This window comes from Salvelinus fontinalis, chromosome 4 (assembly GCF_029448725.1).
Source record: "Salvelinus fontinalis isolate EN_2023a chromosome 4, ASM2944872v1, whole genome shotgun sequence".
Taxonomy (NCBI): domain Eukaryota; kingdom Metazoa; phylum Chordata; class Actinopteri; order Salmoniformes; family Salmonidae; genus Salvelinus; species Salvelinus fontinalis.
Genome location: NC_074668.1, coordinates 49,711,907 through 49,731,344, shown reverse-complemented (window position 1 = coordinate 49,731,344; position 19,438 = coordinate 49,711,907). Strand labels below are relative to the sequence as shown.

The window sequence follows — 19,438 nt, the reverse complement described above, 5'->3', positions numbered from 1 at the left end:
CTTGAGTCATCGGCATACATGGACACCTTTGTTTTTAAGCCTTGGATTTCTAAGCCTCTAATGTTGTTATTGGATCTGATTTTAACAGCTAGCATTTCGATGGCCATAACGAATAGATAAGGTGGCAGCGGACACCCTTGTTTAGCATGGAGTCTTCTTTGGTATGACGCTACAAGCTTGGCACACCTGTATTTGGGGAGTTTCTCCCATTTTTCTCTGCAGATCCTCTCAAGCTCTGTCAGGTTGGATGGTGAGCGTTGCTGCACAGCTATTTTCAGGTCTCTCCAGAGATGTTCGATCGGGTTCAAGTCTGGGCTGTGCCAGTCAAGAACATTCAGAGACTTGTTCCGAAGCCACTCCTGCGTTGTCAAATCAATCAAATCAAATGTTATTCGTCACATACACAGAATACAACAGGTGTAGACCTTACAGTGAAATGCTTACTTTACAAGCCCTTAACCAACAATGCTTTAAGAAGTTCAGAAAAAATAAGTGTTAAGTAAAAAGTCTTGGCTGTGTGCTTAGGGTTGTTGTCCTGTTGGAGGGTGAATCTTCGCCCCAGTCTGAGGTCCTGAGCGCTCAGGAGCAGGCTTGCTCCATTCATCTTTGCCTCGATCCTGACTAGTCTCCCAGTCCCTGCCGCTGAAAAACATCCCCACAGCATGATTGTGCCACCACCATGCTTCACCGTAAGGATTGTGCCAGGTTTCCTCCAGACTTGACACTTGATATTCAGGCCAAAGATTTCAATCATGGTTTTATCACACCAGAGAATCTTGTTTTTCATGGTCTGAGAGTCTTTAGGCAAACTCCAAGAGAGCTGTCATGTGCCTTTTACTGAGGAGTGGCTTCTGTCTGGCCACTCTACTTTAAAGGCCTGACTGGTGGAGTGCAGCAAAGATGGTTGTCCTTCTGGAAGGTTCTCTTATCTCCACAGAGGAACTCTCGAGCTCTGACAGAGTGACCATGGTCACCTCCCTGACCAACGCCCTTCTCCCCAGATTGCTCAGTTTGGCCGGGTGGCCAGGTCGAAGGAAGAGTCTTGGTGGTTCCAAACTTCTTCCATTTAAGAATGATGGAGGCCACTGTGTTCTTGGGGACCTTCAATGCTGCAGAAATGTTTTGGTAGCCTTCCCCAGATCTGTGCCTCGACACAATCCTGTCTCGGAGCTCTACGGACAATTTCTTCGACCTCATGACTTGGTTTTTGCTCTGACAAGCACTGTCAACTGTGGGACCTTATATAGACCGGTGTGTGCCTTTTCAAATCCAATCAATTGAATTTACCACAGGTGGACTCCAATCAAGTTGTAGAAACATCTCAAGGTTGATCAATGGAAACAGAATGCACCTGAGCTCAATTTCGAGTCTCATAGCAAATGGTCTGAATACTTATGTAAATAAGGTATTTCTGTTTTTTATTTTTAAGAAATGTGCAAAAAAAAAAGTTTTTTTTACTTTGTCATTATGGGGTATTGTGTGTCGATTTGTGCCCTTGAGCAGGGCATTGACCCTGGATGCTTCTCTGTGTCGCTCTGAATGAGAATATGTTGGATGACTGGTATGATGTTTTTTTTTTTTTTTTTTAAAGACTCAATGCTGTAATCGCTGCCAATGGTGCTTCAACAAAGTACTGGGTAAAGGGTCTGAATACTTATGTAAATGTAATAATTCCGTTTTTTATTTGTAATAAATTAGCAAACATTTCTAACAGAATGTTTTTGCTTTGTCATTATGGGGTATTGTGTGTAGATTGATGAGGTAAAAAAAACCAATTGAATCAAGGCTGTAACGTAATAAAATGTTTAAAAAGTCAAGGGGTCTGAATACTTTCCGAAGGCACTGTATAGCTCATATACATACCTGAGGAGGCTGGTGGGAGGAGCCATAGGAGGATGTGCTCCTTGTAAAGGCTGGAATGGAATCAATGGAACAGTATCAAATACAGGTAGAACTCTGTTCCATTAATTCCATTCCAGCCATTACAATGAGCGCGTCCTCCTATATCTCCTCCCATCAGTCTCCACTGATACATACACTGTAAAAATGAAGCAAACACTGACATCAAGTCAGCTACCTGCTATAGTATGGTATGATGTGACAGATAAGTATGTAAATGTTTGAATTTGACCAACTTTATGGTGAAACAGTTTTTAAATGTTGGATTAGGAAACCATACATTTCAGTTGGCTCTTGTGTGCAATTGACCAATAAAGTGATTTTAATCTTAATCTTAATACATCATTAAAGTCTCAGTGCAGTCAAAAACGTGACATTTCCTGTGTTTTATATATATTTCCACACTATAAGGTTGGAATAAAACTATGAAATTGTGAAAATTATGATAATGTCCATTTACTGTCAGAACTGTTTGAAAAGACTGCATGAAATTTCAGACTGTTTTGGTGGGATTGAGTTTTGGCCTGCCTGGTGACATCACCAAAATTAAATGAGTTAATAGACCAATAAGAAAGAGAGTTCCAAACCTCTCTGCCAATAACAGCTAGTTTTCAGTTTTCAGACCCCTCCTATACAGTACTAGCTAAATTCTTGCTTGAGAAATTGCTCTTTGCTTCGAAGCTATTCTTGTTTCTTTTTGACAATTTTAATTGACAACAATCACAGTAAGGTACTTAATTGTTACCTATAAAATATTTGATATTGAGAGAAAAACAGCTACACTGGACATTTAAAAACTCAACCAAGAAAAATTGTCTGCTGTTTGACATACAGACTAAAAACATAAAAATGCTCACTTGAAACTGTTTCAGCACTCACATTTTACAACTATAAAATAAATCAGGGCATAATAATTATCCATTCAATCAGCCAATGTTTAGATAATAGACAGAGGGTTCTACATGAAACCCAAAAGGGTTCTACCTGTGGGGAATGCCAAAGAACCCTTTTGGAACCCTTTTTTCTAAGAGTGAAGATATGCTTTCTCACACAACGGAGGCCAGGAATCAGAGAGGAAATGGACCATAAAATAACTTAAATGACAAATGATGTAGCTTTCTGAGTCAGTGAACCAACGTTAAACATGTCACCTCCACACTGGCTCATGCAAAATACAAATAATTATCCTGGCCTGTGGCCTAAGCAGCATATTATTCCCCAAGAACACCCACTGGTGCAGTTTCAAGGAATGATGACATATAAGTCTACTAAATCTGAGTCTCATGGAGATAGGCAACTAAAAGGCCCAGCCATGGGCCACATCACTGTGCTACTTAGCAGTACAGCTTCCTTGCTCAGTAGTCATTACTGGTACTTGATCTTGTGTCCTCTGCCTGGCCAACACACAAGAACACCCTGCTTGACAATGTAGTAACCGGTTGCACCACTGAAAAGGCACTCGTCTGGCAGCACCATTGGCAACCTTTCAAGCAGTAGAGTGAGTTTAAGGCACAAAGTTAACTCTGTTACACTCACCCCTCTAAACTCACACCACAGTGACCCCAGGCATTGAGGTGAGCGCAACTGTGGTCATGGCACCACTGTAACAAACCTCACTGTGTTACTTAGCGGTATAGCTTCCCCACTCACAATTCCTTACTGGTACTTGATCTCGTGTCCACTACATTGCCGACACGTGACCGTTTTTGTTATAATATGTTTGCCACATTAAATCACGTCTACGGTGATTCATTTTAGTCTCATCGCACAACATTCTTCCCATTCTTTTCTCCTTTTGAGGAGATGGCTTGTGTATGGCCATGCTGTAGTTGTTGTTGCATAAGTTATATCACTTCATTCTTATCCCGTTATAAGATGCCATTTCTTTATGTTCTATGGCAAGCACACGGGACCTTCTTGAACCCTGGACATTCCAGCGTCAGAGTGGACAGTCTTAACACAAGGCCATGCTACACGTCCAGTGGGAACACTGTGGGAAAGTCAAATGCCGGCAGTCTGTGTGGAACTTAGAGTTCCATAAAATTAGGTCACTCAATTCCTGAGTGTCTAATAGGAATGGTGAACAACCACAATCACTATGTGTCAACCACAAAATCTATGGCCAAGGTAGGCCTACATTTTCCACGGAACCAAACAAATTAACAGCAGCAACAATGTTGTTGATGTTGTTATTATGCGTACCTCTCAATCATATATAGATATTTTTTTACATGACATCCATTAAAATATAAAAGAAAACCGACTGCAAAGTTAAGCCTATGTTAAAACTGTATGGCCCTTTTAATTGAACAAGCCAAATGCTGCATTTCAATCTGGGCTGTGTAGGGTACCCTGAACATATTGAGAACCTATAGATGATACAACATACGTGTTCATAAGTGACCTTAATCCTGCCATATTCCAACACATGATGACATCACCCTCTAGAATTTACAGGGCTGCTATTCTATTCCCAGACTTAAAAACATGTTTATTGGAGTTTCTCCATTGACAAGGCTTTTAAGTTTATGAATAGGCTAAGTCTGCGTCTAGAAAAAAAAAGATGAATCCCATCTTCCCCAAAGTAATTGCGGCAGACTTCCAGAGAATGGTTCTAAAATCCATGCTATCCCATTTTATTGCAGAGAAGAATATGCTTATTAGACATTGGCATCAAGTGGCTTAACTGGACACTTGAAAAGTGTAGAGTAGACAACACAGAGCAGGTATTGAGGAGAGTATATCTGTGCCTGTTTTTCTTTTTATCAATAATGATTGGAGAGTTTAACACTTACTGCGTTTCGTGAAGAAAGAGGCCCTGCAGCCGAGGGTGGATTGGAATATTGGATTCTCTTTCTGAGTTTTCCCTCCCTCCACCCACCTCAGATCTGTTTAATCTATTGGAATTTTTACAGTCCTCTCTGGCAGAGCCAGTGTTTAAAGCTCTGTCACACAATACATATATAAGCAGTAATAGTGTTCTATCCTGCCTCAGGGGCCTTTACAACAGCCAGTTTGTGGGTGAAGAGCCATGACGGCCAAATACCACAATGTTCTTTAATTATACACCCCCACATCATATGTGAACTCCGAAGACTGTTTCTTGAGATCATATTTCTGCACAGATATACACTATATACAGTACCGTTCAAAAGTTTGCGGTCACTTAGAAATGTCCTTGTTTTTAAAAGAAAAGGACATTTTTTTGTCCATTAAAATAACATCAAATTGATCAGAAATACAGTGAAGACATTGTTAATGTTGTAAATGACTATTTTAGCTGGAAACGGCTGATTTTTTATGGAATATCTACATAGGCGTACAGAGGCCCATTACCAGCAACCACCAACCAGTTCCAATGGCACGTTGTGTTAAATAATCCAAATATATAAAGAGCTCGTACAACGCTGTGTACTACTCCCTTCACAGAACAGCGCAAACTGGCCCTAACCAGAATAGAATGAGAAGTGGGAGGCCACAGTGCACAACTGAGCAAGAGGACAAGTACATTAGAGTGTCCAGTTTGAGAAACAGACGCCTCACAAATCCTCAACTGGCAGCTTCATTAAATAGTACCCGTAAAACACCAGTCTCAATGTCAACAGTGAAGAGGCGACTCCGGGATGCTGGCCTTCTAGGCAGAGTTCCTCTGTCCAGTGTCTGTGTTCTTTTGCCCACCTTAATCTTTTATTTTTATTGGCCAGTCTGAGATATCGCTTTTTCTTTGCAACTCTGCCTAGAAGGCCAACATCCCAGAGTAGCCTCTTCACTGTTTACGTTGAGACTGGTGTTTGCGGGTACTATTTAATGAAGCTGCCAGTTGAGAACTTATGAGGCATCTGTTTCTCAAACTAGACACTCTAATGTACTTGTCCTCTTGCTCAGTTGTGCACCGGGGCCTCCCACTCCTTTTTCTATTCTGGTTAGGGCCAGTTTGCGCTGTTCTGTGAAGGGAGTAGTACACAGCGTTGTACAAGATCTTCAGTTTCTTGACAATTTCTCGCATGGAATAGCCTTCATTTCTCAGAACAAGAATAGACTGACGAGTTTCAGAAGAAAGTTTTTGTTTCTGGCCATTTTGAGCCTGCAATCGAACCCACAAATGCTGATTCTCCAGATATCAACTAGTCCAAAGAAGGCCAGTTTTATTGCTTCTTTAATCAGAACAACAGTTTTCAGCTGTGCTAACATAATTGCAAAAGGGTTTTCTAATGATCAATGAGCCTTTTAAAATTATAAACTTGGATTAGCTAACACAACGTGCCATTGGAACACAGGAGTGATGGATGCTGATAATGGGCCTCTGTACGCTTATGTAGATATTCCATTAACAATCAGCCGTTTCCAGCTACAATAGTGATTTACAACATTAACAATGGCTACACTATATTTCTAATAATTTGTATGTTATTTTAATGGACAAGAAATGTGCTTTTCTTTCAAAAACAAGGACATTTCTAAGTGACCATAAACTTTTGAACGGTAGTGTATATATATATATATATATACCCTTTAATGCGGTAAAAATTGGCAGTGATAAATCAACTATTGATTTAAGCGACAAACTGATAGAACGCCATTCAAACCAAATGCCATTCAAAAACATCACACTTCATTTCTTTGTAATTTTCGTATGTTGGATGTTAGAGGGAAAAAAACGAATTTGCGTCAGTTAGTTTAAAAGGCACCTCTTTTGGCAGGTACACTGTATCGTGGCCTTCTCCCGTGCTCTGAATTCTCAGCCTCAAATATCCGTTGATGTGGTTAACGGGTGAGAATGATCTTTGGTCAGCTGAGGAAACAGTGACCTTTATCACCACTACCTCATGGGAGTTATCTATCAATTTCACTTGCCACACAAAACCGATTCAAATCATTAGCATACCGCCAAATGCTAATGCAGGTATTCATACTTACAGTATACAGGACATTGAATTTTCCCTTGAACTGTATACACATTGAATCACTTTCAATCAGTGTATGCAGCACTTACATCATGACATTATTCCTATACTGAAACACTTCAGGGTCATTTCAAGTACCCATATCACGGGGCCACACTTTAAAGACAAAATCGAGTGGATGTGTCCAAAACTTCACAACCCAATCCTGCGCATGTGTACTGTTACAGTACCTGGAGTGATGTTACACAATTTTAATTTCATCATCATGAACCATGAACTTACCTCCCATAAGTGCCTTGTGTTCCGCACCCCTCCTGACTGCAACTTATCCAGGAGGAGGGGGACTCCCGCAAAGGGGCCGATCCAGGTGCCCTGTGGGATACGCTGGGCGGCACAGATGCCGTAGCCAAGGCCGGGCACAGTGCTGGTGCAGAGGCACACCTCACGGGGCAGGTCCCGCAGCCAGTCAGGGACATCTGGGGGCGGCACGGCCGGCGCTGCACTGCTTGTCCCCACCAAGCGCCGCAGCGAGTGCAGGGGCCCGTGCATGGGGCACTCTCCGTTACGGTTATCTGCACACATGTCACACCCTGCAGGGCACAGCAGGTAGAGGGGGGTTACCAGCAACTCATCTCACATGGTACACATGGGTTACTATCACATGTACTAACACTTTGACAAGGAAAAAAATATGTATGTGTAATAAGTATAACTTATTTGCATTTTGATATATATGTATATAAATATGTTTTTACTTTATTGTACTTGTATATATGTATATATATATATATGGGTAGAAGAGTCATTGGTCAGGAGGAAGGGAGGAAGTACACACATTTTTAAGCAATCATTCAACATAAGTATTTTGTGACATGTTTTGAAAAGATTTTCATGCAAATCTTCTGCATTGTTTGAAAATTATAATTTGGTTATACTGTATTGCTCATTTAAGAGGCCACAATAATGTTTATGCATAACCAAACATAATTATGTTAAATATATGCCTAATTGGGTTTACAGAGGGATTGAAAAACATTGCACCTTCTGTCACTAAATGAATAAAAAAGTTATATCTAAATCAACTTAAGAATAGGGTGCGACTATGGTGTGGCCTTGCTCCTTGCTGTCATAGCGGCATGAGTCATGATACTGGGGGGATTCATTTTGGAACTGAAAGAGGTGTGCAACTCAAGTCAAGACCATACATATCCCACCGATGTTGTCATGTTGTTGATATGTTAATTTTGGCGATAAATTGGGGCTGTTTTACAAACATGAATGGAGTAAACTGGAATCGTAGGCTACTCCAAGACTGTTCCCCATGCAATACGTAATGAATTTCATTTAAATAATAAAGTTAAAAAATGTAGACTACTTGCCTATATGTTACAGTCATTCAAATACCTGAACAGCACCAGCAACATGCTTCGTTGGTCATGCAGTAAAAAAGTTTAATTTCAACACGGCCGAAATATTTGGCGAAATGGCTTAAGACAAACCAACACCTTTTTGACTGATTAATATAATTGTCTTCAAGTGTTAAGTACCCCCAAAAGTCCTGTTAGGGCTTCTGAGCTAGAAAAACAGTTTAGCCTATTAACAGGTTACACATAGCCTAAACTCAAGTAGGGCCTACACATTAAAACCTATCTGGCTGTCGGTGTAATTACACAAATTATGAAGTAAATGGAAATGTATGTTTCCTTGTGTAATACACACTTCAGCTATTTTATAAATGACCGACATAGCATTGGTTTGAAATATGGGGGAGAGAATACCGAATGTAGATAAAGCAGTCTCGCTGTCCCCGGGAGACTTCCATATACCATGTTCGGATGATGAATAGCGGCCGATGGAAAAGATCGATCTCTGATCCACACTCAGTCCACTCTCTTCTACAAAACTATACAGCAATTAATTGTGGCTTGTCCCCCCATCCCTCATCTCCTTGTGGCACATATCGATGGAGATTACTGCTGATGGGCCGTTTTATCACCTTAAATAAACACCACCATTTCAAACTTCGCTTTAATATAGAGATGGTTGTCCTCGACGTCTATTTCCACCCGATAATGTAAAAGCTAAAATTCTTCAAGCAAAAAAAATAAAAGACTGATGAAGAACGCAGACGGATTTTCTGATGTCAAAATCAATTGAATAATAAATATAAATAATGTGATGATGTTTATTTGAAGAAAATGAAAAGAGAAAATGATTGTTTTATTGGGCACTAATAAGAAAACAAATTGATAAAAGCCTTTTTTTACTTAGCCTAAAGGCCTAATATTAGCCTATCAATGACGAGCTCAGTGTTATTTCTTATTTATCATATTTATCAGAATATGATTATTTGTGGAATCCCTTTAACTGTCTATAAATTGGAATCATAGACAAATAAGGACATGTGGGCTATTGTTAAAGCCTATATCAACGGTTGTAAATGGGCTATAGCTAATACATTTGTCTCCCTTGCAAGTTGTGCTGCAGTTAAACACATGAAAAATACTATATTTGTTCATCAGTGGTATAGTCTACACATAAATTGGTGTGAATATAGATGATCAGAGTTAGTGAACCATGCATACGCCTAATTGACCCATACTACCCATACACGCGCGGGGCACTTGCTGATGGTAAGTGCTGAGAAGCATGACTTTAATGGGCCAAAACAGAAGTTTGGTGTGCTCGAGGACCCTTGATTAAAAGGCAATAGAAAGCCTAGCTAGGCCTAGCTTAGTTTATATTAGCCCATAAAGTCTGATAATGAGTGATGGGGCGGAGCGAGATTAAAATTATTGAAGTGTATTTGTTCAATTGCGAGCATAGAGTCAAATCACATTTTCTAATAGGCCTAAAATGAGGTCACCTTTTAACAGCTGTATAGCCTCGTTAAATAATGCCCCCTTTAAATAAAGGGAAAACAATATTTCCACTGGAATAGTATGTGTGTGGCATTCATACATACGATTGTTGTGGTCTCCGGTGTGATTGTTCAATGGGATAATCTCCATTCTCTGCTGTCCGTAGAGGTAGTAGTCTAACTCATCGGAGGTCAGTTTAAATCTGGACCCTTTGTCATTCTTAAAGCTGGAGGATATACAAAGTTCTTTCGCTTGGAGGTTGGTGTTGTCTGACGAGACAATGTCAGAAGAGAGAGTTTGTCCAAAAAGTGCAATTTGTGGCACAGATAGTTGAGATAAGCCTGCCAATGATGAAACGGATGGAGTCGATGAAGATGTGGAGGAAGGTGTTAAAGCCGACGATGATGATGTGGAGGAGATCAGGTTCGGCCGCTGACGGAGACTTTCCACCGGAACAGCTACCCTGTCCGGCGGCTGCAGCTGCGTAATGCCTCCATTCTTCAACTGGCTTTGAGGGAAGAGCTGCTGCCAGTGTTGCATGTACGTCGGGTCCACTTTCAAGAAAGCAGATCCGCTAGGGTCACCGGGTTTTAACATCTCAAACAGGAGCTAGAGGAGACAGTAAGCAGTAGGCCTAACTTAGTCTACTTGAAAGAGACAAGTTGAGCATTCAAATGATGTTGCTTTGAAATACGTGAATTATTACACAATACAACATATGTAAAAGAAGCAAAATATCTAACAATCGCACTTTACGCACAGTTTACACATTGCATGAACATGTGTAATCAATTTTGAAAGTAAAATAAATTAACACAGCGAGTTGACCTGACCAAAAGCAATTTACCAGTACAAACACTAAAATGTAAATGGAAGTCAACCTCATTAGTTTTTCAGGTCTGTGAACCTCCCATCACATAGGCTACTCATCCTTGCGCTAAGGCAATGGTAGACAGTCTGCTACTTTTCAGAGTTTACGAGCAATGTTCTTTTCAACGAAATGGCAAGTGGGAGCATCGACCTAACAAGACTTACTCTGTTGCGTGAAAAAGGGGATTGGTCCTCGAAGGTGATTCCAATAGTATTTCCCAGACTCCTACACCATAATAGTATGACTTCGGATACGCGGCGTATGTTTCAAGCTCTATGTCTGAAGTACAATATTATCTCCTCCCGCTCTTGCCCCCTCTCCTCTGAGCACTCGCAGGATCAGAGCAACTGCACGTGGGTTTTACGACAGCATAAAACACAGGGGAGGAAAAAGTTCACACTGGCCCGAAATTGTATTGCCGCATCTCTTTGCCAAAACTATTCTTGGATTTTAGGCTTGAAATAGTTGAAAGTGGGACAGTTTTTAGTTAAATTAGAAATTCAAATAGATAACGCCCATGACCAACAGTATTAGCATATATAGCCTATTAGGGTGCGTATTTAACTAATGATCTGAGGCATGCAGTCATGCACCTTTGATTTATTTTCAACCACATGAATAAGGAACAAACATATTATGCTAATGAGGAATACGAACGTTTGTTAATCATGTTTTGAAAGTTTTAATTTCATTGGGGTTCAAGGTGTGCAAGGGCTACTTAGGCATATGTATTCATATATACCTTTCCCTTTTTCATGACATTTGCCGATTGATTCAATAAATAGGTGCACCTCAAGATAATGTAGACTGCCTCATGGTATTGTTCCTTTCACTTGTTATCCAGAGCGTGTTTCCCACCGTTTCACATGAGCTTGAGAAAGTTATTACTGTTTGTACAGTGTCTGTATAGCCTATCTAAATGTAGGGCATTTTACACAATTCCTTCCAGAGGGGTGGTAAAATGTTTTGACTGGCGTGATTTTGACAAGGCCATTTGTCATCTCGAGACCTCTGTAGATTGATAACGAAGAAAAACACCAACATAATCGTCTGAAAATGAACTCTTGTCTACAAAAGCGCAATTTCACTGTAAAAGAATGTGAAAAATAACACAGCCCTCCAAACGGACTGATTGAGGGATTTCATGAGGGACGAATAGCCTAGCTCATGTAGGCTATACACACAAAAACTGATTCGAACCTCAACCCCTTATTTTTGCACACCAGTAGGCCTATTTACCTCAACTCCAATCATCAAACTCAACTTTACAACATGGGAATAAGTCAGTTATTTATGCATCAATCAGGTTTGGAGCACTAATAAGCCCTCTCAAGCTCACTGAAGCACTCAAACCTATCAATACATTTAACAGCCATTCAGAATATTATGAATGGGGTATTATGAATGGGGTGTTGCATGATTAAAGGGATATTATTAATAGTATTCATAATAATAATCATAATTACTATAATAATTATAAATAATAATAATGAACTCATGTTATACGCCTATTGAATGGTTATTATGTAGGCATGTTGTTGTTGTTTGCTATAAGCATGACCAAATCATTGATATTGTCCTATGCTTGGATTTTTAATTGAGCTGCAACGTCGTTTCTAGAGCAAAGCGTAGCCTACACAAGGAGAGCATTGGTGTTTTCATTCATTGATTAATGCTTCCTAAAGTAAAGCACATTGGAGTAGGGGCCCGGATCAATAAATTAACTGCCAAAATTAATCATGTTCTATGACAAAAGCTAATTATTTGGACATAGGCCTATAGAAAATATTATTTATATATTTATGTAACCTTGATTTGAAAGCAGGCTATAGCCTACTGTTGTGCTCTCATTTGCATAGTGTATTCTGTTTGACATTCAATTAAAACGTTTACATTTCTTGTTAATTAATTCGCCTGATGAATGCAAGACAAATGGACGGCCGTCTTTGACAGAAGTCCGATAAAGAATTCGCCAACCTCTCCCCATGCCCCAAGTGTCTCCTGATCTTGGCTCTAAGGTCACGGGTTGCTGAGTATATAATTCATTAATATGGACGTATATTCAGATGGGAGTTAGTCTCTTTATTTCAACTTATTCGACACCCAAGCAGGCCTATAAGTGTTTTGAGAAATGTGTAGCTACTTAATATTTAGGACGACTAAATTATATAGCCAAAATACAGGGATGAAAATTATGCTATTTTTAATTATTGGACATTCATGCTCAAGGCAGTATAAGAACAATACCGCCAGTTGAAAAAACGACTTTCACAAAAAAAAAAAAAACATTGTCAATTAAACGTGCAAATGGTGAGATACTTGTCTGTGACTTTTCAAGCAGGGAGATAACCTAAATGGGCATGTACTGTGTCATCATCTCGTTTTCCGATTGGAGAAATGCAAGGTGTTACAATTGCCCACAGCCTCCCCATATTTATAGTATTTCTTACAAACTGTATACTTGAAAGTGCTAATTTGTTTCAATGAACAAGCTCTGCAGTCATGACACAATACACGATTTGAGTGCTTGCTCTCATTGGTGGTGTTGCCTAGGCTATATATTTCCCTAGGCATTACTTTCAACATGGGAAATGTAGGAGGAAGTATTTTCTTCATTCATGCTTTTGGATTTCCACGTTTCGATATAGGTAGGCTATTTTGATTAGGCCTATTGAATCCATCTCAGATGGAACTGGAGATTAGTTCAAAGAAGTTTGATCATTTTGGTCTTCATGGGCATAAAAACATAAACACATGTATTCTGTCAATATCAAATAGCCTAAATAGCCTACCCATGTCCTGAATTCTGTAGCTTATTCGCTGTCTCTTCACAGACATAAATCGCAACTCTCCATTTGTTTGTATACAGGAAAATAAACAATAGCCAAAGGCAATGAGAGTATAAGTATAGTCTCAATTCAAGGGCTGCAGATATTGGATGTGTAACCTCAAACCGCAGAACAATTGTGATGTCCCAAAAGTTGCAAAAGGGCGCAGTAGATGCCTGGTCCAGACTAGGGTTGAATGGCACGAACCAGATTTACCGGAATTTACCGCCCAAAACCACTCCCCTTTTCTGGGATAAATAACTGCGAGAAACCGGTAAATTATAATACATTATTTATATGACCTGTTAAATGACATGCTTTGTCTAAATCTGGCTTCTCTACGGCCTCTGCATGAGAAATCATCAATGTTCAGGGTGGGGACAGACAGCCCATCTCAGTATGGAGCATGGTTCACAATGCATGTAGATCTAGCATCTCATCATGGTAACTTTTGTTCTTGTGGCAGGTAGCCTGCATTTGCTGCAGCATAGTCTATGCTACGGTAATATAATATAATTTACCCATCTCCATCTGGCTTCCAGGGGTTACCTTTTTTTTATTGTAAAGATTTTTTAAATGTTTTAATGCAGCTGCAGAGTTTTAAAACAGGCTATCACGCCAATATCCTTGCTTTAAATCAGTACACGCATGAGCACTCTCTCGCAGTCTTTCTCTCTTTCCATCAACTCAAAAAATATATATTGAACAAAAATGTAAACACAACATGTGTTGGTACCATGTTTCATGAGCTGAAATAAAAGATTCCAGAAATGTTACAAACGCACAAAAAGCTTATTTCCCTCAAATGGTAAACACAAATTTGTTTACATCCCTGTTAGTGAGGATATCTCGTTTCCCAAAATAATCCAGCCACCTGACAGGTGTGGTATAAGAAGCTGACTCAACAGCATGACCAGTCCACAGGTGCACCTTGTGCTGGGGACAATAAAATGCCACTCTGAAATGTTCAGTTTTGTCACACAACACAATGTCACAGATGTCTCAAGTTTTGAGGGAGCGTGCAATTGATATGCTGACTGCAGGAATGTCCTCCAGAGCTGTTGCCAGAGAAATAAATGTTAATAACTCTACCATATAGTCGCCTCCAACATTGTTTCAGAGAATTTGGCAGTATGTCTAACTGGCCTTACAACCGCAGACCACGTGTAACCACGCCATGCCAGGACCTCCATATCCAGCTTCTACATCTGCGGGATCGTCTGAGACCAGTCACCCGGACAGCTGATGAAACAGAGGAGTATTTAGGTCTGTAATAAAGCCTTTCTATGGGGAAAAACTTATTTTGATTGGCTGGGCCTGGCTCCCCAGTGAAACGGCTGTTGTCGGGAGAAGGAGAAGACCAAGGTGCAGCGTGGTAAGTACTCATAATACTTCTAATAAATACGAATACTTGAACAAAAAAACAACAAAACCACAAACGAACAGTTCTGCAAGGTGCAATACACAAAACAGAAAACAACTACCCACAAACACAGGTCGGAACAGGCTACCTAAGTATGGTTCTCAATCAGAGACAACGATTGACAGCTGCCTCTGACAGCTGCCTCTGATTGGGAACCATACCAGAACAAACACATAGAAATACAACACACAGAACAAAACATAGAATGCCCACCCCAACTCGTGACAGTACTGCCCCCCCCCCCAAAGGTGCGGACTCCGGCCGCAAAGCCTGAACCTATAGGGGAGGGTCTGGGTGGGCATTTCACAGCGATGGTGGCTCTGGTGCGGGACGTAGACCCCGCTCCACCTCTGGCTTGGCCCACTTAGGTGGCGCCTCTAGAGCGGGGACCCTCGCCACCGACCCCAGACTGGGGACCCTAGCAGCGGGCCCCGGACAGGAGGGCGACTGTGCTGAGCCGGCATCATCCCTCCTGGCTCGATGCCCACTCTAGCCCGGCCGATTCGAGGAGCTGCGATGTAGCGCACCGGGCTATGCGTGCGCACTGGGAACGCACATCGTGCGCACCTGCCCAGCCATGTGAAACCCATAGATTATGGCCTACTGAATTTATTTCTAATTGACTGATTTCCTTATATGAACTGCAACGCAGTAAAACAGTTAAAATTATTGCATGTTGATTTGATTTGTTTTGTTCAGTGTAGATAATCCGGTTCTAGATTGATATAGCCCTAGATGTCCTAGTCTACCTCTTTCAGGTAATACATTAAATGCAGTATTAACCTTATATTTAGCTAATTCATGAAGGGTTGGTTATGTATAGTAAGCTTCTAACTTGCAGCCTCTGTCTCTTGAATAATACGCACTGCACCAGTGCTCTTCTGGCCTATCTCCTTAAAAAATGCTCCTTCGCTCTTGGAGTCCCATGCAGGAAAAGCTAGACTAGAATAGCTTCTGGATATTACTTTTATACCATATCTTATACCAATAGCCTATGGGAGGAGGGACACAAGCTCTAGCTTGCTAAATGTTAAACAATGCAGCCAATAGAACTTGCAGGTAGTTTGAAAGAAGAGTGAACATGCAATGGCGGTAAGCTATTGCAATTAGGCCTATTTCATCAGACCCATAACCATTCAATCTTCGTAAAAGAGATGGTAAAGCCTTCTGCATCTATTTCCAGTCCAATATTATTCAAGAATGTCATTAAAATGATGAAGATAAGAACAACAAAAGGTATTTAATTTAACTGTTGAAAGCAAGGAACGAATTAAGCAACAATAGAAAGAGAAAGAGGAGGTAGGCTAATAACATTAGGGGAAATATTATAAAAGATATATATGCATCAGCCTACTAATTATACAAATAGGCCTGATTCTATTTTAAAATGTGTGTGAAATGTTACATGTCAGAATAATAGTAGGGAGAATGATTTATTTCATCTTTTATTTCTTTCATCACATTCCCAGTGGGTTAGAAGTTTACATACACACAATTAGTATTTGGTAGCGTTGCCTTTAAATTGTTTAACTTGGGTCAAACGTTTTGGGTAGCCTTCCACAAGCTTCCCACAATAAGTTGGGTGAATTTTGGCCAATTCCTCCTGACAGAGCTGGTGTAACCGAGTCAGGTTTGTAGGCCTCCTTGCTCGCACACACTTTTTCAGTTCTGCCCCCAAATTTTCTATAAGATTGAGGTCAGGGCTTTGTGATGGCCACTCCAATACCTTGACTTCGTTGTCCTTAAGCCATTTTGCCACAACTTTGGAAGTATGCTTGGGGTCATTGTCCATTTGGAAGACCCATTTGCGACCAAGCTTTAACTTCCTGACTGATTTCTTGAGATGTTGCTTCAATAAATCCACATAATTTTCCTGCCTCATGATGCCATCTATTTTGTGAAGTGCACCAGTCCCTCCTGCAGCAAAGCACCCCCACAACATGATGCTGCCACCCCCGTGCTTCACGGTTGGGATGGTGTCCTTCGGCTTGCAAGCCTCCCCCGTTTTCCTCCAAATATAACAATGGTCATTATGGCCAAACAGTTCTATTTTTGTTTCATAAGACCAGAGGACAATTCTCCAAAAAATACGATCTTTGTCCCCATGTGCAGTTGCAAACCGTAGTCTGACTTTTTTATGGTGGTTTTGGAGCAGTGGCTTCTCCCTTCCTGAGCAGCCTTTCAGGTTATGTCGATATAGGACTGGCCACCCCTCATAGCCTGGTTCCTCTCTAGGTTTCTTCATAGGTTTTGGCCTTTCTAGGGAGTTTTTCCTAGCCACCGTGCTTCTACACCTGCATTGCTTGCTGTTTGGGGTTTTATGCTGGGTGTCTGTACAGCACTTTGAGATATCAGCTGATGTAAGAAGGGCTATATAAATCAATTTGATTGAAATAGGACTCGTTTTACTGTTGATATATATACCTGTTTCCTCCAACATCTTCACAAGGTCCTTTGCTGTTGTTCTGGGATTGATTTGCACTTTTCGCACCAAAGTACGTTCATCTCTAGGAGACAGAACACGTCTCCTTCCTGAGCGGTATGACGGCTACATGGTCCTATGGTGTTTATACTTGTGTACTATTGTTTGTACAGATGAAAGTGGTACCTTCAGGCATTTGGAAATTTCTACCAAGGATGAACCAGACTTGTGGAGGTCTACAATTTTTTTTCTGAGGTCTTGGCTGATTTCTTTTGATTTTCCCATGATGTCAAGCAAAGAGGCACTGAGTTTGAAGGTAGGCCTTGAAATACATCCAAAGATACACCTCCAATTGACTCAAATTATGTCAATTAGCCTATAGAAGCTTCTAAAGCCATTGTCACGTTCCTGACCTGTTTTCTGTTGTTTTGTATGTGTTTAGTTGGTCAGGACGTGAGCTGGGTGGGAATTCTATGTTGTGTGTCTAGTTTGTTTGTTTCTATGTCAGCCTAGTGTGGGTTCTCAATCAGAGACAGATGGTAGTCGTTGTCTCTGATTGAGACTCATATATAGGAGGCTTGTTTTGTGTTGGGATTTTGTGGGTGTTTGTTTCCTGTCTCTGTGATTGTCTGCACCAGATAGGTCTGTCTCGGTTTCTGCACATTTTGTTTTTTTGTATGTTGTTTGTAGTGTTTCACTTGTTATTTTATTAAACATGTTGAACACTAGCCGTGCTGCACTTTGGTCCAATCCTTGCTACTCCTCTTCGGATGAAGAGATGGAAGAATCCCGTTACAGAAACACCCACCAAACCCGGACCAAGCAGCGTGGCAACGGGCAGCAGCGGTGCCAGGAGGAATGGTCATGGGAGGAAATCATAAACGGAAAAGGACCCTGGGCAAAGGTGGGAGAGAATTGCCACTCTTGGGAGGAGAAGGAGGCAGCCACAGCCCAGGAGCACTGGATTGAGGAGGCAGCACGTAAGAGAGGCTGGAAGCCTGAGAGGCTCACCCAAAAATTTCTTCGGGGGGGGGGGCTAAAGGGGCGTTTGGCGAAGCCGGGTTGGATACCTGAGCCAACTCCCCGGGCTTACCGTGGAGTGAGAGGGCGTCGTACTGGTCAGACACCGTGTTATGCGGTAAAGCGCACGGTGTCCCCAGTACGCGTGCTTAGCCAGTGCGGGCTATTCCACCTTGCCGCACTGGGAGGGCTAGGTTGGGCATCGAGCTGGATGTCATGAAGCCGGCCCAACGTATCTGGCCTCCAGTACGTCTCCTCGGGCCGGCGTACATGGCACCAGCCTTACAGGTGGTGTCCCCGGTTCGCCTGCATAGCCCAGTGCGGGTTGTTCCACCTCGCCGCACTGGCAGGGCTACGGGGACCATTCAACCTGGTAAGGTTGGAGAGGCTCGGTGCTCAAGAGCGCGTGTCCTCCTTCACGGTCCGGTATATCCGGTGCCACGCATCAGGCCTATAGTGCGTCTCAGCCGGCCAGAGTCTGCCGTCTGCCCAGCGGTGCCTGAGCCGTCCGTCTGCCCAGCGCCGTCTGAGCCGTCCGTCTGCCCAGCGCCGTCTGAGCCGTCCGTCTGCCCAGCGCCGTCTGAGCCGTCCGTCTGCCCAGCGCCGTCTGAGCCGTCCGTCTGCCCAGCGCCGTCTGAGCCGTCCGTCTGCCCAGCGCCGTCTGAGCCGTCCGTCTGCCCAGCGCCGTCTGAGCCGTCCGTCTGCCCAGCGCCGTCTGAGCCGTCCGTCTGCCCAGCGCCGTCTGAGCCATCCGTCTGCCCAGCGCCGTCTGAGCCATCCGTCTGCCCAGCGCCGTCTGAGCCATCCGTCTGCCCAGCGCCGTCTGAGCCATCTGTCTGCCCAGCGCCGTCTGAGTCATCCGTCTGCCACGAGCCATTAGAGCCGTCCGTCTGTCCCGAGCCATTAGAGCCGTCCGTCAGTCAGGAGCCGCTAGAGCCGTCCGTCAGTCAGGAGCCGCCAGAGACGCCAGCCAGTCAGGAGCTGCCAGAGACGCCAGCCAGTCAGGAGCTGCCAGAGACGCCAGCCAGTCAGGAGCTGCCAGAGACGCCAGCCAGTCAGGAGCTGCCAGAGACGCCAGCCAGTCAGGAGCTGCCAGAGACGCCAGCCAGTCAGGAGCTGCCAGAGACGCCAGCCAGTCAGGAGCTGCCAGAGACGCCAGCCAGTCAGGAGCTGCCAGAGACGCCAGCCAGTCAGGAGCTGCCAGAGACGC

General features: G+C 42.5%; 1 protein-coding gene across 2 annotated transcripts in view; it reads right to left on the bottom strand.

Annotated features, from left to right (window-relative positions):
- The window catches only part of prdm6 (PR domain containing 6), a 55,216-nt gene extending 44,350 nt beyond the window's left edge, over positions 1-10,866 (bottom strand). For both annotated transcript variants that reach the window (XM_055920453.1, XM_055920454.1), the window contains exons 1-3: positions 10,700-10,866; positions 9,769-10,273; positions 7,086-7,393 (exon numbers count right to left, since the gene is read on the bottom strand). In XM_055920453.1, coding sequence (XP_055776428.1) covers positions 7,086-7,393; positions 9,769-10,261 — 801 coding nt within the window. In that variant the 5' untranslated portion in view covers positions 10,262-10,273; positions 10,700-10,866. The remainder of the gene's footprint in view (positions 1-7,085; positions 7,394-9,768; positions 10,274-10,699) is intronic.
- Between the last annotated feature and the right edge of the window lie 8,572 nt (positions 10,867-19,438).